General features: G+C 36.2%; 1 protein-coding gene across 5 annotated transcripts in view; it reads left to right on the plus strand.

The window, feature by feature from the left end:
- Positions 1-17,199, plus strand: part of LOC149788062 (cyclin-dependent kinase 17-like) — a 225,285-nt gene that overhangs the window by 95,001 nt on the left and 113,085 nt on the right. For all 5 annotated transcript variants that reach the window (XM_089974353.1, XM_089974352.1, XM_089974355.1 and 2 more), the window contains exon 2: positions 1,052-1,271. In XM_089974353.1, coding sequence (XP_089830479.1) covers positions 1,130-1,271 — 142 coding nt within the window. In that variant the 5' untranslated portion in view covers positions 1,052-1,129. The remainder of the gene's footprint in view (positions 1-1,051; positions 1,272-17,199) is intronic.

A 17,199-nucleotide genomic window follows, 5' to 3' on the forward strand; every position in this document is an offset into this window, starting at 1 on the left:
ACTTCACAAATTTATCCTCTAATGTGTCACTTGCAATCAGGGAATACATGATTGCAGTGGTGTTGCTAGTTCTATGTGCAGAAGCACATGCCTAAAAGAATAATCAAAATGCACATACAATGTTTTAAGTTCTAGGAGAGACCCCACCCCTTCCAGTTCTCATTTTAGTACATACATCAGAAATTGTTTATTTCTGTATTGCTCACCCACAAGGGTGGTTTCACTAACATCCACCTTTAAATATACATAGATGAACTGAATTGTACTTTCATATACTCTGATTTGTTTTGAGGGTTTTTTAAAAACTGTATAGCTTGAAATATTTGGAAAGTATGTAATACTACCCAGTATTCATATTTTTGTTCTTTTCTGAGGTAAAGAACTCTAATGATGTGGTGATTGATCATGTCTCAGCCAGAATGTTCACATATTCCAATGTCATATCAATCACGCATTATTTCTGCTGAATCAGAACAAAACATGTAGTTTTGTGTTTGTAAGGTATTACAGTTTATGAACTGTGAGCAAATTGTATTGATTTGAATCCAATTAAATGAAGAAAGTAAATAAAAACGAGTACAAAAAAATGCAGTGAGATCATGCCCTTATTTTGTTTCGCTCTTCTATCCATAAAAGTAATAAAAATGTATATTTTATATAATCAAAGGGAGGAGTCCACCACTACTTTATGTAAAATATTTCTCATTTATTCTTGATACACATTTCGTGCCATCATGTAACTAGTTGATACTTGTAGATCCTAAAATTCTTTCACATTTTAAGCTTGTAAGTAGTAGCAAAATATTGCAAAATATATGAGTGTTTCAGAGTTGACAAAAAAATCATAAACATGGTGCAAAGTTTTGTTAGCTGGAAATTTTACATTATCAATGAAATTGCTTAAATTGTATCTTCTTGTTTTACCTGTATCGGATTAAAAATGCAATTTTAAAAGATATCAAAACTTAATAAGATGAGTAGCAGCTGCAAAATAACCTAATGCATCAGCATGTTTTTTTTTAATAATAATTTTTTTAAACTTATGTTACAGGGGGCTTCCAATGGTTATCCACTCTTAGTACACCAGGTGCCCAGAAGGTGGCAGAGTGGGATACAGCATCTAACCAAAATGATGAACCTCAAAAAGTTGAAGCGTCGTTTATCACTCACCTTCCGGGGTGGCAGTCGAGGAGCACTGGACGAAAGCCTGTCTGAGATGGCAGAGCAGCTGTCTGTTGAAGACACTAATGGCATCAAAGAAAACGGTGCAGGTTAGTTACAGGTCAAATATACACCCATTTGATGGTGGAAAATAAGGTGTGACCTACTCTGTTGACCTACTCGATGGTTACAGTCAGTGACGTGACTTGAGGCAGATGTGCAAAAGCACATGCATAACAGAAATATTAAGAGACCGTGTTTGAAAATTTTAGGATGGACTAAACTTGTAAGCTTGTGCATGCAGTAATGAACACATTCACACTAGTCCAGCCCCTATTTAGTGTACTAATCAGAAAATTGCCTATCTATGCTTCTATGTACAAGTATTATTTAAAAAAAATAATGGAAATGACATACAGAATTCAAAATTTTTTAAAGAACAGTTGGTTATTGCTTTTAATTTGTTGCAGATATTGCCCTTTATGTTGTGCTTTTCTTCATTCAGTTCCAAACAAGTAACATTTTATATTTCCAGTAAAATTATGAGGAGGCAAAGAAATTTGTCTATAGTTGCTTACTGTTTTATTACTTGATGTGATCTCATTATTATCAGAAAACACACACTGAACTAAGTGTATGGAAAAGTGAATGCTGTCTCTCACCCACCCACATGCCCATTCATGAACAAACGAACAAGAGTATTGTAGTGAGTTTGCCAAGAAACATATTTCACCTCCAGCCAAGATTCATTTTATTTGGCTGTTTGATGACCATGGTAATGATAGGACAATATCAGTGTTCAGAGCAGAGTATGAGGGAAAGGCAGCAAGAAGAAAAGCCATTACAAAAATGTGGCAAGGTGACAAATAGGTACATGTTTCTGAAACAAGTATTTTCTTTCATAGAAGTTCATCCTCTTGCTTTTCTAAGATTTTAGCTCTTCTCCACATGTCCCCCTACCCCCAGCTCATATTTGAAGGAGAATTGTGGAAGCACTGCAGAATCATGAGGAGCATAAATTTCTGAATTTTAGCACTGACTCTGTTTATCAAGCAACCCAGAGTGGCATCTTCTGAACAGTTTGCCACTGACAGTTCAGAGTACAAATTAGCAGTGTTTCCCTTTACGCACATTTGTGCATGGAAAAACTTGATGTACACATTTTGTTGCCGTGCGTTTTTTGACGCAAAGGATTTGCATAATGCGATATGGATTTATATAATATCCAATGCATTGGACAAGGGATGGCATCGTGTATACTTCGAGAATAGGCTCCCCTGCTTTGTTTGCTTGCTGCATTGCGCTCCTCTTTTCGTGTAGCAGAGTGCAATGCAGGAAACATATGAAACAAGGAACCAGACTAGCATAGGCAATGTTATGACGGAGTAGCTTCCCCTAATCTCACGAGCTCTCATGCAATTTCCATCAAGCTCAGCAAGATGTCATCTTGATGTTTAACCTCAATGCTTCTTGTACTAGAAAGTGATCTCCAGATTAAAACGTCGTGCACTAAGAATCATTAGTGAAGAAAGTGAAAGAAGGAGAACACAAAAAGTAACTGTGGATCTGACTTTAATGAAAAATGGAGAAAATAATTCCCTTGACTGGAATACAGCACATCCATTAGAATTACTGGTGTGACTTCTGATCGCGTGATGAAGTCTGCAAAAGTGAATAATCCTTTCGTGACAGTGTTTAAGAATTTTTAAAACTCTACCCTCATTCACCACAAGGTAACCATTTGGTTAAAAAGATTTATTTGGCTTTTTGTATGTAATGTGTTGGTCTGTAATATTGCTTCAAAAAGATCATAAGGAGACTGTTAAAAGTACGACTTTAAAAGAAAAATGAACTAATAAAATTATTCTTTGAATGGACAATGCATTTATTTGTTAATTGTGCATGTTGGTTTATTGGTATGTTTAGAGAGAGAGAGAGAGAGAGAGAAAGTATGTTGTGCAAGTTGCAATATCCTATTTCAAGATGAAAATTTGTCAGTTCATTTTTGACCACCACATATTTTATTTGACCCCCAGTTCTGACACCAAAGGTGTTTTTTACCCTCAATTTTACATCCCTGGGGGACACACTGAATTAGCCTATCAGCGAAATGAACCAAACCAGTTGGTGATGTCATAGTCATCTTGAATCACATAGGATGAAGAATGAGATAATTACATTGTTTTCAGATAATGGATGTGACAGTTTTGCAATAAGGTTTCTTCATTGTCTTAATTATATAGAGATAGCTTTGTTGAACAAGGCCAAGGATTTGTTACTTATAATATATAAAATCAGCAATAGTGAATTCTAATATTTTTAAATCTTTACATGCCTAATTAAGGCAGAAACCCAATATTTACTTAAAGTCACCTGAGGTTCATCAGGGCTTACATCAACATGTTTATACTTTTGATGTATAATATTATTATGTTGTTTATTTTATCAGACTAAATGTCATCTGTCTGACCCTGCACAATGACTCAAGTTCATAACCATTTACAGTTACCAGGTTGGCTGCATTTGGGGTAAGGAAGAACTATTCATTTCAGGCTCGAAAGGTCCAAGATAAAGGTCACATGCTAAAAAAAGAAAATAATTTTCTGACAATAATTTGCGTTGTCCGTTATCTGCAGTTACCAAACATTGTGGATGGCATGCACTTGTGGTAACAAAGAACCATGTTGATTTTGGAGTCTAAAGATCTAGATCAAATTCACTGAAAGAATAAAAATGGTTTCTTCACAATAGCATTAGTTCTACAATACAGTTACTTGCAAAATAAATATTTGCTATTATGTTATATTGGTTACATTTACAAAACATTTACTAACTCCACGGCATTGTAGAAAAATCTTCATACGTGAGTTAAAAACACCACTGCCATGGGACTTGCTTATTTCAAGGACTTGGGTCCAATGGACTTGCATCTTTAAAATAAAAAGGTTTCCTAGAGTCAGCTGTTCCAGTAAATAACTATCATTGATACATAGAAATTGTGAGGGACATTTTTATGTAGAAATACCTTAGAGTTGGCACTATACAATATTTTTAAATGTTAAAAATTAAAACATTATTGGCTCTTACCATCATATTGCATAGTTTGGAAGAGTGCTGAACATAAAGTTCAGAATAAGATGCCTGTTGTTAGTTTAGCATGTTATGATATTATATTTTGGCATTGGAGAGATTTTCATTAAACCTTCCCAAGTTATGTAGCTTGTAGCATTTAACATTGACCAGAGTACAACATTTGAACTGAAGATATTTTAATAAAACTTTTGTGTATATATCATCATCATCATCATTGGAGACTCGGTCTCGAAAGACCATGCGAATAGCGCCCTTGGGGTGTTGTCTGTCTCTGTTGGCATCGTCTGCTGTGGCTGTGCAGGCCTATACGTGAGTGACAGTCCCTACTGCAGTTGGTGCAGACATACTGGGAAGTCTGCGTTACTGTGGTTGCTGCTGTGTTCTTCTTTCTCTTATGTTTCTCTGTCGCCAACTGGCCTCTCCTCGCATCAGCGACTGATATGCCATTGTTTACCATCAGTCTCCAGGTGCCTCGGTCCTCGGCCAGCTCTTCCCAGCCATCGGGTGAAATGTTGCATGCCTTCATGTCCCTCTTGCACACATCTCTGAAATGGAGTGAGGGGCGTCCGACTCTTCTCATGCCAGTGGCCAGCTGTCCATATAAGATGTCCTTTGGCAGCCTTCCATCCTCCATGCGTCGGACATGACCCAGCCATCGAAGGCAGCGTTTAATTAGCAGGGAGTACATGCTGGAGGTACTTGCACGCTGCAGGATCTCGCTGTGTGGAACACAGTCTTGCCAGCTGATTTTCAGGATGCGTTTTAGGCACCGTATATGGAAGGAGTTGAGCCGGTGTTCTTGCCTCATGTAGGTACTCCACGTCTCACTTCCATATAGAAGGGTGCTGAGAACGCAGGCCTGGTAGACTCGGACCTTGGTGTGCTCTGTCAGCGTGTTGTTTTCCCACACCCTCTTCGTTAATTGAGTCATGATGGTATTTGCCTTTCCAAGCCTTCTGTCCAGCTCCATATCAATCGAGAGAGTGTTGCTGATGGTTGACCCTAGGTAGGTAAAGTTGTTGACTGCTTCCAGGGTGACACCGTTGATTTTGATTGAAGGGGCAATGGTGGTATCTTGCACGCTGACATTTGTTTTTTCCAAGCTGATGGTGAGACCAAACTGTGTGTGTATGGTGTGTATATATATATATATATATATATATATATATATATATATATATATATATATATATATATATATATAGTGAGACAGTGTTTCACATACCATATTTATACCATGTCCCTCAAGGTCAAGGTTATATAAAGGATAGATGTAATCTGTGACTTTTTTCCTTCTTCCAAGTGTAACATTTGAACCATTAAAGGCATTATATTTTAATGAAACTTAACATGTTATATATCTTGACTAGATATTTTGTTATCTACAGCGGTCTTGCCTTCAGCCTCAAGGTCAGGGTCATGGCAAGAAAAAATGCAAATCAGTGACCTCTGTCCAATTACAGCTATTAATTTTGAATCACTGAAGATATTTCAATGAAACTTTGACCTATCTTGTATCATATAGATGGTATGTTGAATACCATAGCCACATTTCCTGCCTCAAGGTGAAGGTCAGAGTAAGGGAAAATTCATCTCTGATTTGTATCCTTGTCAGAAGTATAACTTTTGAACCAGTGATGACATGTTAATGAAACTTTAACCAGTTCTATACCATGCTTCAGTATTGTGCTTATAACACAGCCTTTCCATCTGCCTTAAGGTTATTTTCATAGCAAAATTCAAACCAGTTTCCTCTGTCAAAATATCTGTGGACTGCTCTGGTGGCCTAGTGGTTAGAACATCTGCCTCGGATGTGGGAGGTTGTGGGTTAGATCCCTGGCCGAGTCATACCAAAGACTTACAAAACTGGTACTAACAGCTACCTCGCTTGGCTCTCAGCATTAAGAGGTTAGTGTTAGAACTGGTTGGCCTGGTGTTAGGATAATGTGACAAATATTGATACAATGGAGATATTTGAATAAAACGTTTTAAATATATATTGACTTTAGAGCATCTTTTGTATTCACTGTCATACCCCCTGCATCAAAGTGAAGGTCATGACAAGAAATAATTTAAAACAGTGGCCAGGTTGTCACTTTTTAATCTCAACAGATATTTGGTTGAAAACTTTACCAAGGTCCACACCTTATCATATATCAAAGTCTTTGGTCAAAGGTCAAAGTTATTAGTATAGAAAAAGTTACGAGATGGGCTTATCATGTACCGTTTGTTGTACTGTTCTTGAAAATTTGAAATTATGGAAAATTATGAAAGGGACAACATATTTGGAAGCATGTTTTTATTTCTATCCAGAAGAAAGGTATACAGTCCATGGAAGCTTTGAAAGCAGATTCTCAATTTATACATGCCAAGATTCAATAGTTTGCACATATACTCACTTTATGAACTCAGCTGCAACCTGCACAGACTCAGATCTGCCATCACATAATGTGCTGGTAGATCTGGGTCTGTACATTTTGTTAGGAGTAATCTGAAGAACAAAACAACATATACCCTGATCTGCAGGTGCATTATGTTACAGCAGAACAGGATATGTTATTTGCAGATTTTTCTTGGATCAGTGGTTTTTTCCAGGGTTTTCCCGGTTCTTCCTCCACCATTAATACTAGCCGCCATGTATAGCTTATCTTATGCTGAAAAACGGCGTTAAAACCCCATTACAACATTATAACAACAATTTGCAGATTGACTTGACTTATAAGCAAGTACATATGGTAAACATAACTCATGCAGATCTTTATGATTAGTGTAGTTACGAGAGTGTATATACATATCATTACTATGGTTGCACATCTTTGATGCTGGATGAAAATTATATATTGGAATATTAAGCAATGGCAGATCAAGAGCTATATTAGTATTATACTAATTAATTAAACAAGGACGATGGTTTTTCAGTTTACATGGGATGTCATTTCTGTCAGAGGTTTTTTCTTACTGTGCTTAGCTAATATTAATTCTAATACCATTACGGCAGTTTTATTATCCACAGCAGCTTGGGTTTTGTAGAAAGTGTTGTAGAACATTTAAACTTAGTACAGTAAAGCCTGTACTGAGAGACCACCATTCATATAAGACCAGGTTCTCCATGTAGATTGATTGATTGTGACTTCATGAGTGGCCACCTATCTTGAGACCCTTATTTTTTTGGCAGAATGGTTGAACTTCAAGACAGGTTGTAACTCTCTCCATTATCATATTGGCAGATTCAGTGTAAGTGGAACATTAATGTTCATGGGTTTGTAATAAATTGCTTTTACAGATTATGATTGTACAGCATGCATTGCAACACAAGGATACCAGTGTTTAGTCTTTACTCTGACACACTCAGGCTTGGTAAGAGAAGTCAGTTAAAGCATATGAATAAACTACATGATTACTTGAATACTTGTTGTATGAATCTTAACTTCATGCAGAAGAAATGCTAATGGACTTAATTTTATCCCATTCACATACCTGCCATATGCTATAGCATATTGTGTTAGGAACTTGTCCATTCTCCTTTATGTCTGTTACGAATATCATTTCAAAACATTTTTTTTTTGATCTACCATCTACAGTTACCAGACTTAATGGCTGGCTTTCTCTTGAGGTGAGGAAAAACCCTATGTATTTTGGGGTTAAAAAGTTGAAATTTAAAGTCCGAGAAGAGTAATGGTTTCTGTGCAGTAACCGCAGTTGTCTACTATTTACAGTCTCCAAAACTTTGTAGATGACTTGTACATGAAGTAAGGAAAAAGGAAGAAGTTTATGGATTTTAGGTACAAAAGGTGAAAAGTGAAGTTAACTGTCTGAAAGAAGAAACTGTTTATTACTCTAGTTCTTTACCATATAGTTACCAAACTGTGAGGATGGCTTGCATATGAGGTCAGAAGAAACCTACTAGTTGTAAGCGTACCCATGCTCCACTTTGTAGAAACCTTACACAAAGTCCCCTCTTCTTGCAAAAGGTTTATGGATTGACGGATTGTACCTTCTTTCAAGGTGTTCGCTTAATTTGGTTCTCGTTATCCAAAGGTTGACCACCCTTGATGTTATTGCCCGGTTCGAGTAAATATAAATGTAAGTGGTGAAACTTGTAGGTGGAATAGAGATCTGAGCAGACATATAGAACAGACCATGTAAACAACAATTTAATCAATTACATAAAACAACTATGAGAATTCATTACATCAGGAATATACTCCGCTTCTAGAAATAAAACTTAAACCGAATTACAAAAAACTCAAATATATTTAACTCATTCAGCCCCAGACCCGTTATCAGTATCACTGCTGCTATGCCCCAGCAGCGCTAAGCTGTGTCTAGCTGCGTGTGCCCCAGAGTTTTTACCTGTTTGAAAAATTTTGTAAACATCGTGCACATGCATTCACTCTTACCTTAATTTCTCTGCTTATATCCAATTAAAATCCAAGAAAGTTTCACCATTTATTGCAAATGAATTTGTCTACACAGTGATGTATTTTTTTTCCCTATTTGTCCAAGTCTTTCACGACTTATTTATAAAGAATTTACAAAATTATGTGCAACGTTTATCCGCAAGAACTCGATCATCATCGCTGTCAGCATTCTCATCTTCGGACGATTCAATCTCAGAAACTTCTATGTCCGAATCGAAATCTCACAAAATATCCAACTGCCGAACATATCTTTCCTCAGCTTGCTCAGTATTTTCAAGATCAAACCCGAGAAACTCCTCATTTTTGCTCTCATCAAAAATCACTCTTACGTCCGCCATCATTTACGATTTGTCATGACCAGAACACGTGTAGTTAAACCGCTTTCAAAACAGGAGCCCTTAGCTTCTGAACAATTCAAATTTCCGCAGATGAAAGTAAAATCATTTCTGATTGGTTTAATAGTTGTTAGTTCTTGGAATAAACCCATTTCTAACCAATCAGAGACGTTGAATCTAACACACATTCATCACGCTTGGAGACGGGATCGGCCATTGAATGCAGTAAAACTATCACGACTACAGGCGGGATCGGCCATTGAATGCAGAAACCGGATCACGCCTACAGACGGGATCGGGGCTTAAAGGGTTAAATAAAGTAGCCAGTCTGTTTTACTGATAGATTTAGTTCATCATAGGATCAAGTGAACAATCGAAGTCAATGTCATGTACAATTGTATAACCTACTTCTCCGGTTCACTTCACTTCCACTGTAGCTGTTCCTTTAACTCCCCTCTGTTTTGCCTCTTTCGGTCCTCATTTCTGTGCGTAGTACGTAGTTTCGCAGATACCTAGATCTCCGGATATGTCTCAGAATTAATACGCCACAGGATATGTCTCAGAGTTAATACATCGCAGAGATAATATGTCGCAGGATACATCTTGGAATACATCTCAGAGATAATATGCCACAGGATATTGCTCAGAGGTAATATGTCACAGGATACGTCTCATATAATACGTCGCAGGAGCTATTTTCTCTCTTTGAGCTTTCAGCATTCCTCGCTTCTACTGTCCAATCTTTTGTCATTTTTCCTCAACAACAGTCCTTTTGGACAACAGTTTTATGAGAGAATTTCTCCCAAATTTACTCTCGGAGTCTTCTTACACTTGTTTTCTCTTGCAGAAAAGCTTAGACTGATTACAATTTTCGATGTGCAATATTAAAACTAGGAAATTTAGTGTGGGAAACATGCCCCTTATTTAGCGTAACCAATCAGATTCAAATATATCTGCCGCCTTTTTCCAGAGGCGCCAGAGTCGTGGTCAACATGACCTTGTATTTTGAGTAACAGTGTTCTGCGATCTTTCAATGTTTACATTTACACTATGGAATCGAAGTTAGGTTTTGTCTCCACCAGTCTTCTGTTGGCTAAATAAACGAATGCTTAATTAAGAATAAAATTATTCCCTCGAAAAGATATTTCCGATCATGGCAATATGGCGATTTGATATGCACCTGTCCCCATAATCCTAATTAATTGTTCTCTGGCCCAAGTTAATGTGTACTTAATAGATCGCCAGAAATTTGCCCCTTCACACTAGTTTTCGGGTCAAAAGGTCAAACCAAAAAGACACTGACTGAAAGACTAAAGATGGTTTCTTCACAATAACATTTGTTCTGCATTACATACATATACCTAGCTTTGTGGATGACTCACACTTGGGATAAGAAAGAAATATATTGATTTTGGACATGAAAGGTTAAAGGTTACTGTGCATGAAAGAAGGAAAATGGTTTCAGCAGAGAAATTTTATATATCAACCATATACCTTCACCATGTTTGTGGATGAATTGCACCTTGGGTAAGAAAGAAACCTTTAATTTTTTGGATGAAAGATCAAGGTCATTGTGACTAAAAGAGGAAAACTTTACTTTGCATAACAGCATTTAGTTCCATACAGTTTACCTTGACGAAAGTTTGTATAGAAAAGACCTGTTGAGTTTGGGGTGTAATAGTCAAAGGTCAAGGTCCAGGTGGCTCAGTCAGAACAATGGGTTTTATTATCAGTAATATGTTACCTGCTGATATTGCATAGCTTACATTTTTGGCATGGAAACCACCATCTTCTGTATAATAAAATTCCATTAGATGGAAAGGTCTAGAAAGTTTAAAACTTGAAGAATCCAGACCTAGTCTGTTCCCCCATGTCAAAGGTCATGATGCAGTAGCCACTATCCTTTTTCAGACAACATTTTGAAATGGTTTAATTCAAAAACAAGAGTGCACATTTGGCATCTGCATATGGTTTTCCATATAACTCTAGAGTTTTTATCCTCAGTCCATTGCATATTTACATGCAGAATTAGCTCACTTGCACCTTTTATGGCATCTCTTGTTCCATTTATCAGCAGTGCCCTTTAAAATAACAATTTAAACATTGTGCTCAAATTCACGTGTGTCCTGCAGTGTTTTGTTCAGTGTCCCCCAGATCTTGACCCAGTGTGCCCCATGGGTGTGATTTTTCATCAGAAAAAATAAAAAAATACTCCTACTTAAATGAGATCAAGATATGAAACAGCCCATTTCAGGTTGACAAGTTATTTGAGCACATGTATAAACTTTTCTTGAAGTAATGTAAGTGTCCAAGAAAATTTCGTGGACATTGCAGATCACAAAGTTAAGGTGGCAGAAACTGTCAAAGCAAAAATAAGATTTTCTCAGTTTTATATCACTGTTAGTGCATTTTGCACTATTATTTACCATTTTCCTTATACAATATTGTGTCTCTCCCCCCCCCAATTCGGTGGATGGGCGACACGGTGTCCCCTGCACTTGGGATCCTGTTTGTAACACTCCCCTATTTCCCTTAAATATTTCATTATAATTCAGTTATTATTTACAGACTCTTGGGCATGTATTGTCTCCCTCCCCATCTTGAATGAGACAGTGACTACTTATGGATCATGTTCTCGTAACCTTTGAATTCACCAATGGAAATGAGCTTTAACAAATCTGAAAGTGAATCAATATGTTTGGTACACATTCAGGCTCTTCATCCACACTGCTCAGTCTCCTAATGTGAAGATATAAGACTTCATCTGATTGGCTGATAAAATTAGTGATTATGGTAATGACATAGGTTGCCAGAACATGACCCCTAAGCGGTCGCTGTCAGGTCTTCATGTATAACAGTGGAGATGTAATTTTAATCAGAGTGGGACAAAAAGCATTGGTACTAAGGAGAAAGACAATTATATATCTAGAATTTTCATAATGATCATTTTGCTTGACACTACGAAGTACTTTTAATTACTGTTTATTATAGTGATTACTCGTAACACACTGCAGTGACCCAGATCTGTTGGCACATTATGTGATGGCAGATCTGGGTATATGCAGTTTGCAGGTAAACTTCACTTATAAGCAAGTATATATAGTAATCCTGATAGTTCTTTCTCACTTCTTTCTCACTTTGGAAGGACATGTACCAATTAGATAAGCCACCAACAAGTTGCTGCTTCTGGTACTGTTCGTTCAAGATTTCAAAGCAGATAGTGAGAGGGTAATGAACTTTGGAAGATTACCATGTGTTTACCACACAGATGAATCTTCTGGAAGATAAATTTGCTTTCCACTATTTTTATGTTAGAAAAGCAATTGGCCTAGTTAGCCCTTGGTTCATGCCTGGCATATAGGGTAAGCAGATTTCCAAATGTTGACCCCCCACCCCTCAAAGCTTGGTTTTCAACCAGGCCAAGGCTATCAGTATCAGATCTGGATGATTCTAGTGCAGCTGGGAAAGTTTATTGCTTCTGTTAGTAGTTTTTCTAAGTGGGGTTTTCTTTGTACACCAGTACAGATAATTATAAATGATCTGCATGGTGATGCTGTAACTTAATTGCTAATTGATTGTGTCATTTCAGGTGGATAGTTAATTTGGTTTGGTTTAACAGCATTTATAAGCACATGATAAACTGTAAATGGTGGCCACTATATTTGGTGGAAGAAGAACCACCTAACCACCAGAAGCTACTGGCAAACTTTCACATATATACCACATTGGCCAAGCTGATACTTGAACCCACATCCAGGTGAGATGTGATCAATTGATAAAGGCAAGTACCTTAGACCAGTGGGCCCCCTGGATCCACAATTTGTTCTGAAGCTAATAATTTGTTGTGGCCATTCATTTAGGCCAAACAAAATAATATGTTTATTTCTGGTTGCACTGGTTTTTAAATTCGAGTAGGCAAGACATTTTATTTTTTATATTTTTTATATATTTTTTTAAATAATCCGACCCCCCCACATTTAATGTATTTGATTTATTTATTTATTTATGTTTTAAATGGGGGGAAAAAGTGTTTTGGTCAGCAGTGAGAAACAGGGATAGTCAGCTGACTGGAAACACACACATTTTGTTATGTCTAGCCTTGTATGCCTGAGTATAAAGAAGATATTTCATTTTGTATACATTTCATAACATGGTATAAAAAAGATATTTTAAGAAATGGAAAAACCACAAGTGAAAATAGTCTGGGTTTTTATATACCACATGATGAATTCTATCCAGTATTTATGCAGGGAAAGAAAATTTTATTTTTATACTATACACCGACCCAGGCAGTGAATCATGACTTACAAGGTTAATCTTGCTCTACAGCACACAGTTCTTCATAAACTGAGCTCAGTTTCAATTTTATTTATACGTTGATCATAAAAATAAGAGAGATTTAAGAGGACAATAAGTAACATTTTTAACATTTCTTAAACTATTTTACTCTATCAGAAATAAAGCTACGTTAAAAATCCAAATTACACACACACACACACACACACACGCAGAACACAGTGCAGCTGAGAGATGCAACATTTTTTTTTTAACACTGCTAACATGGTAGTACATGTACATAACTTTGTAGAGAAGAAAACGATGCAGACTCAGATATTTTTGGCACAAAATAATTTCCTTGTATTTACAGTTCACAAAATGCTCCTTTTTATTGCAGGAAGAATAACTTCTGTAGATTCACACAATCACTTGGCATAATTTGAAATCTTGGATTCACATGTGAAAATTTAAGGATATATTTTACATGTGAAAACATAGGAATGAGTAAAAGAGAAATGTTTCACCAATAAATGTCTATAGTTCACACTAATGTACATACTGGGCACAAGCAAATAATTTTTTCTGACTGTAGGGTATCATTTATAGTAGTCTCCAGTTTATGTTTTTGGATACTTTTCTATGTCCAGTTATATTGTATTTCATCATTATGTCATCACTAGCATTCAGCACATCAGAAACTACTATTTTGATAAGGATTTCAATGCAAAGAGTTGATGTGCTTATTGTTTGTCCATTAGATCTTTAAAATAAACCTATTTAGAGGTTACACATCAACATTCGTGCCCAATGGTCCAAAATGAAAATGGTGTCCATATGAATTCCAACATGGCTGCCATTGTGACCCTCTTTCGAATCTTCTGTCACTACACAGCATAACAAATCCATTTGCTTGATGCCTGGGAGATGCTCAAATTCAGCTCATGCAAGCTCTAGTTTGAAAGGGCAAGTCAGAAATATTGAGAGTTTGGTCTTATACAGTTAGATGTCTTTGTTCTGCATGTTCGGTACTCTGCAAGCTTGCCTTGGTACATACATAAGCACCACCATTATTTAACTGTTGTTGTTGTTGTAGGGTTTAACGCCAATTTTCAGCACACGATAGGCTATACACGGCGGCCAGTATTAATGGTTAAGGAAGAGCCCAGAAAAAAACCCGGAAAGAACCACCGACCCACGAGAAGCTACTGGCAAGCTTTCTCACATACCCATATTAGCCGAATCTGAGACTCGAACCCATGCAGACAGAGGTGAGATGGCATTGATCCATAACGGCGAGCGCTTTAGACCACTCGGCCACATGGGGCCCCCATTATTTAGTTATTGTTCATGTATACTGCATACTATTACATGTATTACATAAATTTCCACCTTTTTATTCATCTATTGATCCTTTATTTCACGCAGTACTATGTCTATATTTAATACATAAAAAACGTTTTGAGAGATTGGAAATAAATATTTATTTTAAAATTTCAGTTATATTTTAATTGTAATATTTGTAAGTATATAGGATTTACAACTTTCAAGTTAAAACCTGGTCAGTTTGTGAGCAGGCTTTTAAATGTGTTAATCTTGCAGAGATTGCTTTGATGCCTGTAGCCTATTTCAAGGTGACTAGGTGATAATTGTTAATAATATAATCCTTAATAATGATTAGCAACAAGGATTTCGTTAAAAGTTCAATGAATAATAATAATAATACTAATAATAATACTACTACTAATAATAAAGAATTTATCTTCAGAGGGTAACTCAGTTATTTACAAATGAGAAACTAATCTACCTTGAGGTTCTTAATTATGTACATATAAAAGGTAAGCTAATATGTTCACACACACACACACACACACACAAGCAATTGCACAGTATATAAACAACTATTCATTCAAGTGCTATATAGCTTTAGAAATGAAAATGAAGCACAGAGCTGTGTAATGTAACATGTACATGTACTTTAATAAGTACACCATTATTTATGATTTTATCCGTCTAATACACCTGTTGTGGAAGGAAGAGATGCTTGGAGCTGATTTAAAATCATGTGAAATGTTATTCTTTGATGTACCTGAACTCTGGTACCATCATGCAGTGCTTGTCATCTGCAGTTTGTGTAATTAATTATGTGAGACTAATACATACTTACTGCTAAAGAATTCAATGTGTAAAAAAGGTATTCTCAAAATCATTGAGAGTACTGTAAAAAATTGTTACAAAAAGTGTTTAATTTTGGTTTATGTAGTTGCTCCTCTAGCCATATATGCATTCTAACCATTGCAGTTTTTCTCATCTACACATTTATCTACAACTGCTATTGTTTATATCTTTTTATGAATTTAATCATTCGGTATAGGCATATATGCAAGTAAAGAAGAAAGGTTCTTTATTTGTTAAATAAATATAATATGATTTTAAGAAAACGTAATACTTTACCTAATTTATTAAACTTTGGTTGTGAATCACATTGTTATATTTTGGAACCAGATCAAATCTCCCAAGGACATCTTCAATTTCAGCAGTTTGCCTTGCCCATGGGCAAGCTGACTTTTATAAAATTTGTCAAGCCCAGGACTATTACTTCTATACAGACACTGATATTATGGATATTGTGTTTCACCAAAAGACTTTTAAGACTTGTAGATGGTCAGAAATTAAGATGAAGACAGTCTGATCTTGAAAATGTTGTTGATTGTCATGAACAGATAGGTCGACAGTAGATTTTTATTAAAAGACCTTACATTAAAAATGGCAAGGAAATGACTGCTCAGTTTGGCCTCTGTATTGCCTCCACAGTGTTCATCATGAAAATCTAGTTAGTGCTATTCCTCCTGAACAGATGGTCATATCAGCATGGGGTTTCCACTAAGACAGTCCTTATAGTGTATGGTTGGTCCTCTTTTAAATAAACAATGCTTATGTAACCTTCAGAAATTCTGCATTGGTGGTCATCTTGAAAATATTTGTTACTGATACTTCTTCTGGCTGGTCCATAGTACTGGTAGTATCAACATGGGCTTTTTACTAAAACACTATTATCTATTACTGATTTTGATTGAAAATGGTTTGGGTTTATTTGACCACCAACATGGCAGTTGTAGTTGCCATAAAAAAAGTCTTATCTTTACTGTTAAAAATGGTGGTATTTACAGGGTTTTCATTAAAACACCTCTTGTTTTATGTACTTGGTCCTGAAGTGAATTGCTACTGATAACAAATGTGAAAACTTGGTATCAAATAAAGATTACTACAGTAACTCACATTTCTGTGCCTAATGAACTTTTTGTATTTCATTATTTTTCAGTAAGCAAATTGATAATTAGCACTGGTTTGCATGGTAAAGTGTCTTGTTGACTTTGTATTTGTCATTTCCTGTGACCATGGCAACAGAGAAAAGTATGAATGGGTTTTTATCTAAATCAGTTTGTGGATATATCTGAAAAATACCTTGAATGGTGCCAGTTTAGTAAATTATTTTGTTTTGTTTTTTAAAAAATTCCTCTCACAAGTATGGATTAAACCACACTGAAACATGTGGGTATATTTTAACAGTATCTGAAGTATCGGACTTCAAGATCAAAGGCAATAATTCACTGGTCAACAGTGAAATCATTACTGACTTGAAAAGGCCCTAATCTGTAGTATTTTGGTGTGCCGAACACGAATATAACCGTGAAAAATTTGTATTGGCTCTCGTTTTGAAGATATTCACTGTTTCACTGTGTAAATTTCTCCAGTAGGACTGCAGCAACATCCGGAATAATGATGTAACATTGCATAATACCATCATGCTCACATCATCCACAGTTGATTGCATCATTTTCTGATGCAATGCAATACTAATGCCATGCGGCTGCTGAAGTAAGTTGACGTCAGCAGTGTACTATACATGTGTA

Source organism: Sinohyriopsis cumingii, chromosome 11 (assembly GCF_028554795.1).
Source record: "Sinohyriopsis cumingii isolate HCF-2022 chromosome 11, ASM2855479v2, whole genome shotgun sequence".
Taxonomy (NCBI): Eukaryota; Metazoa; Mollusca; class Bivalvia; order Unionida; family Unionidae; genus Sinohyriopsis; species Sinohyriopsis cumingii.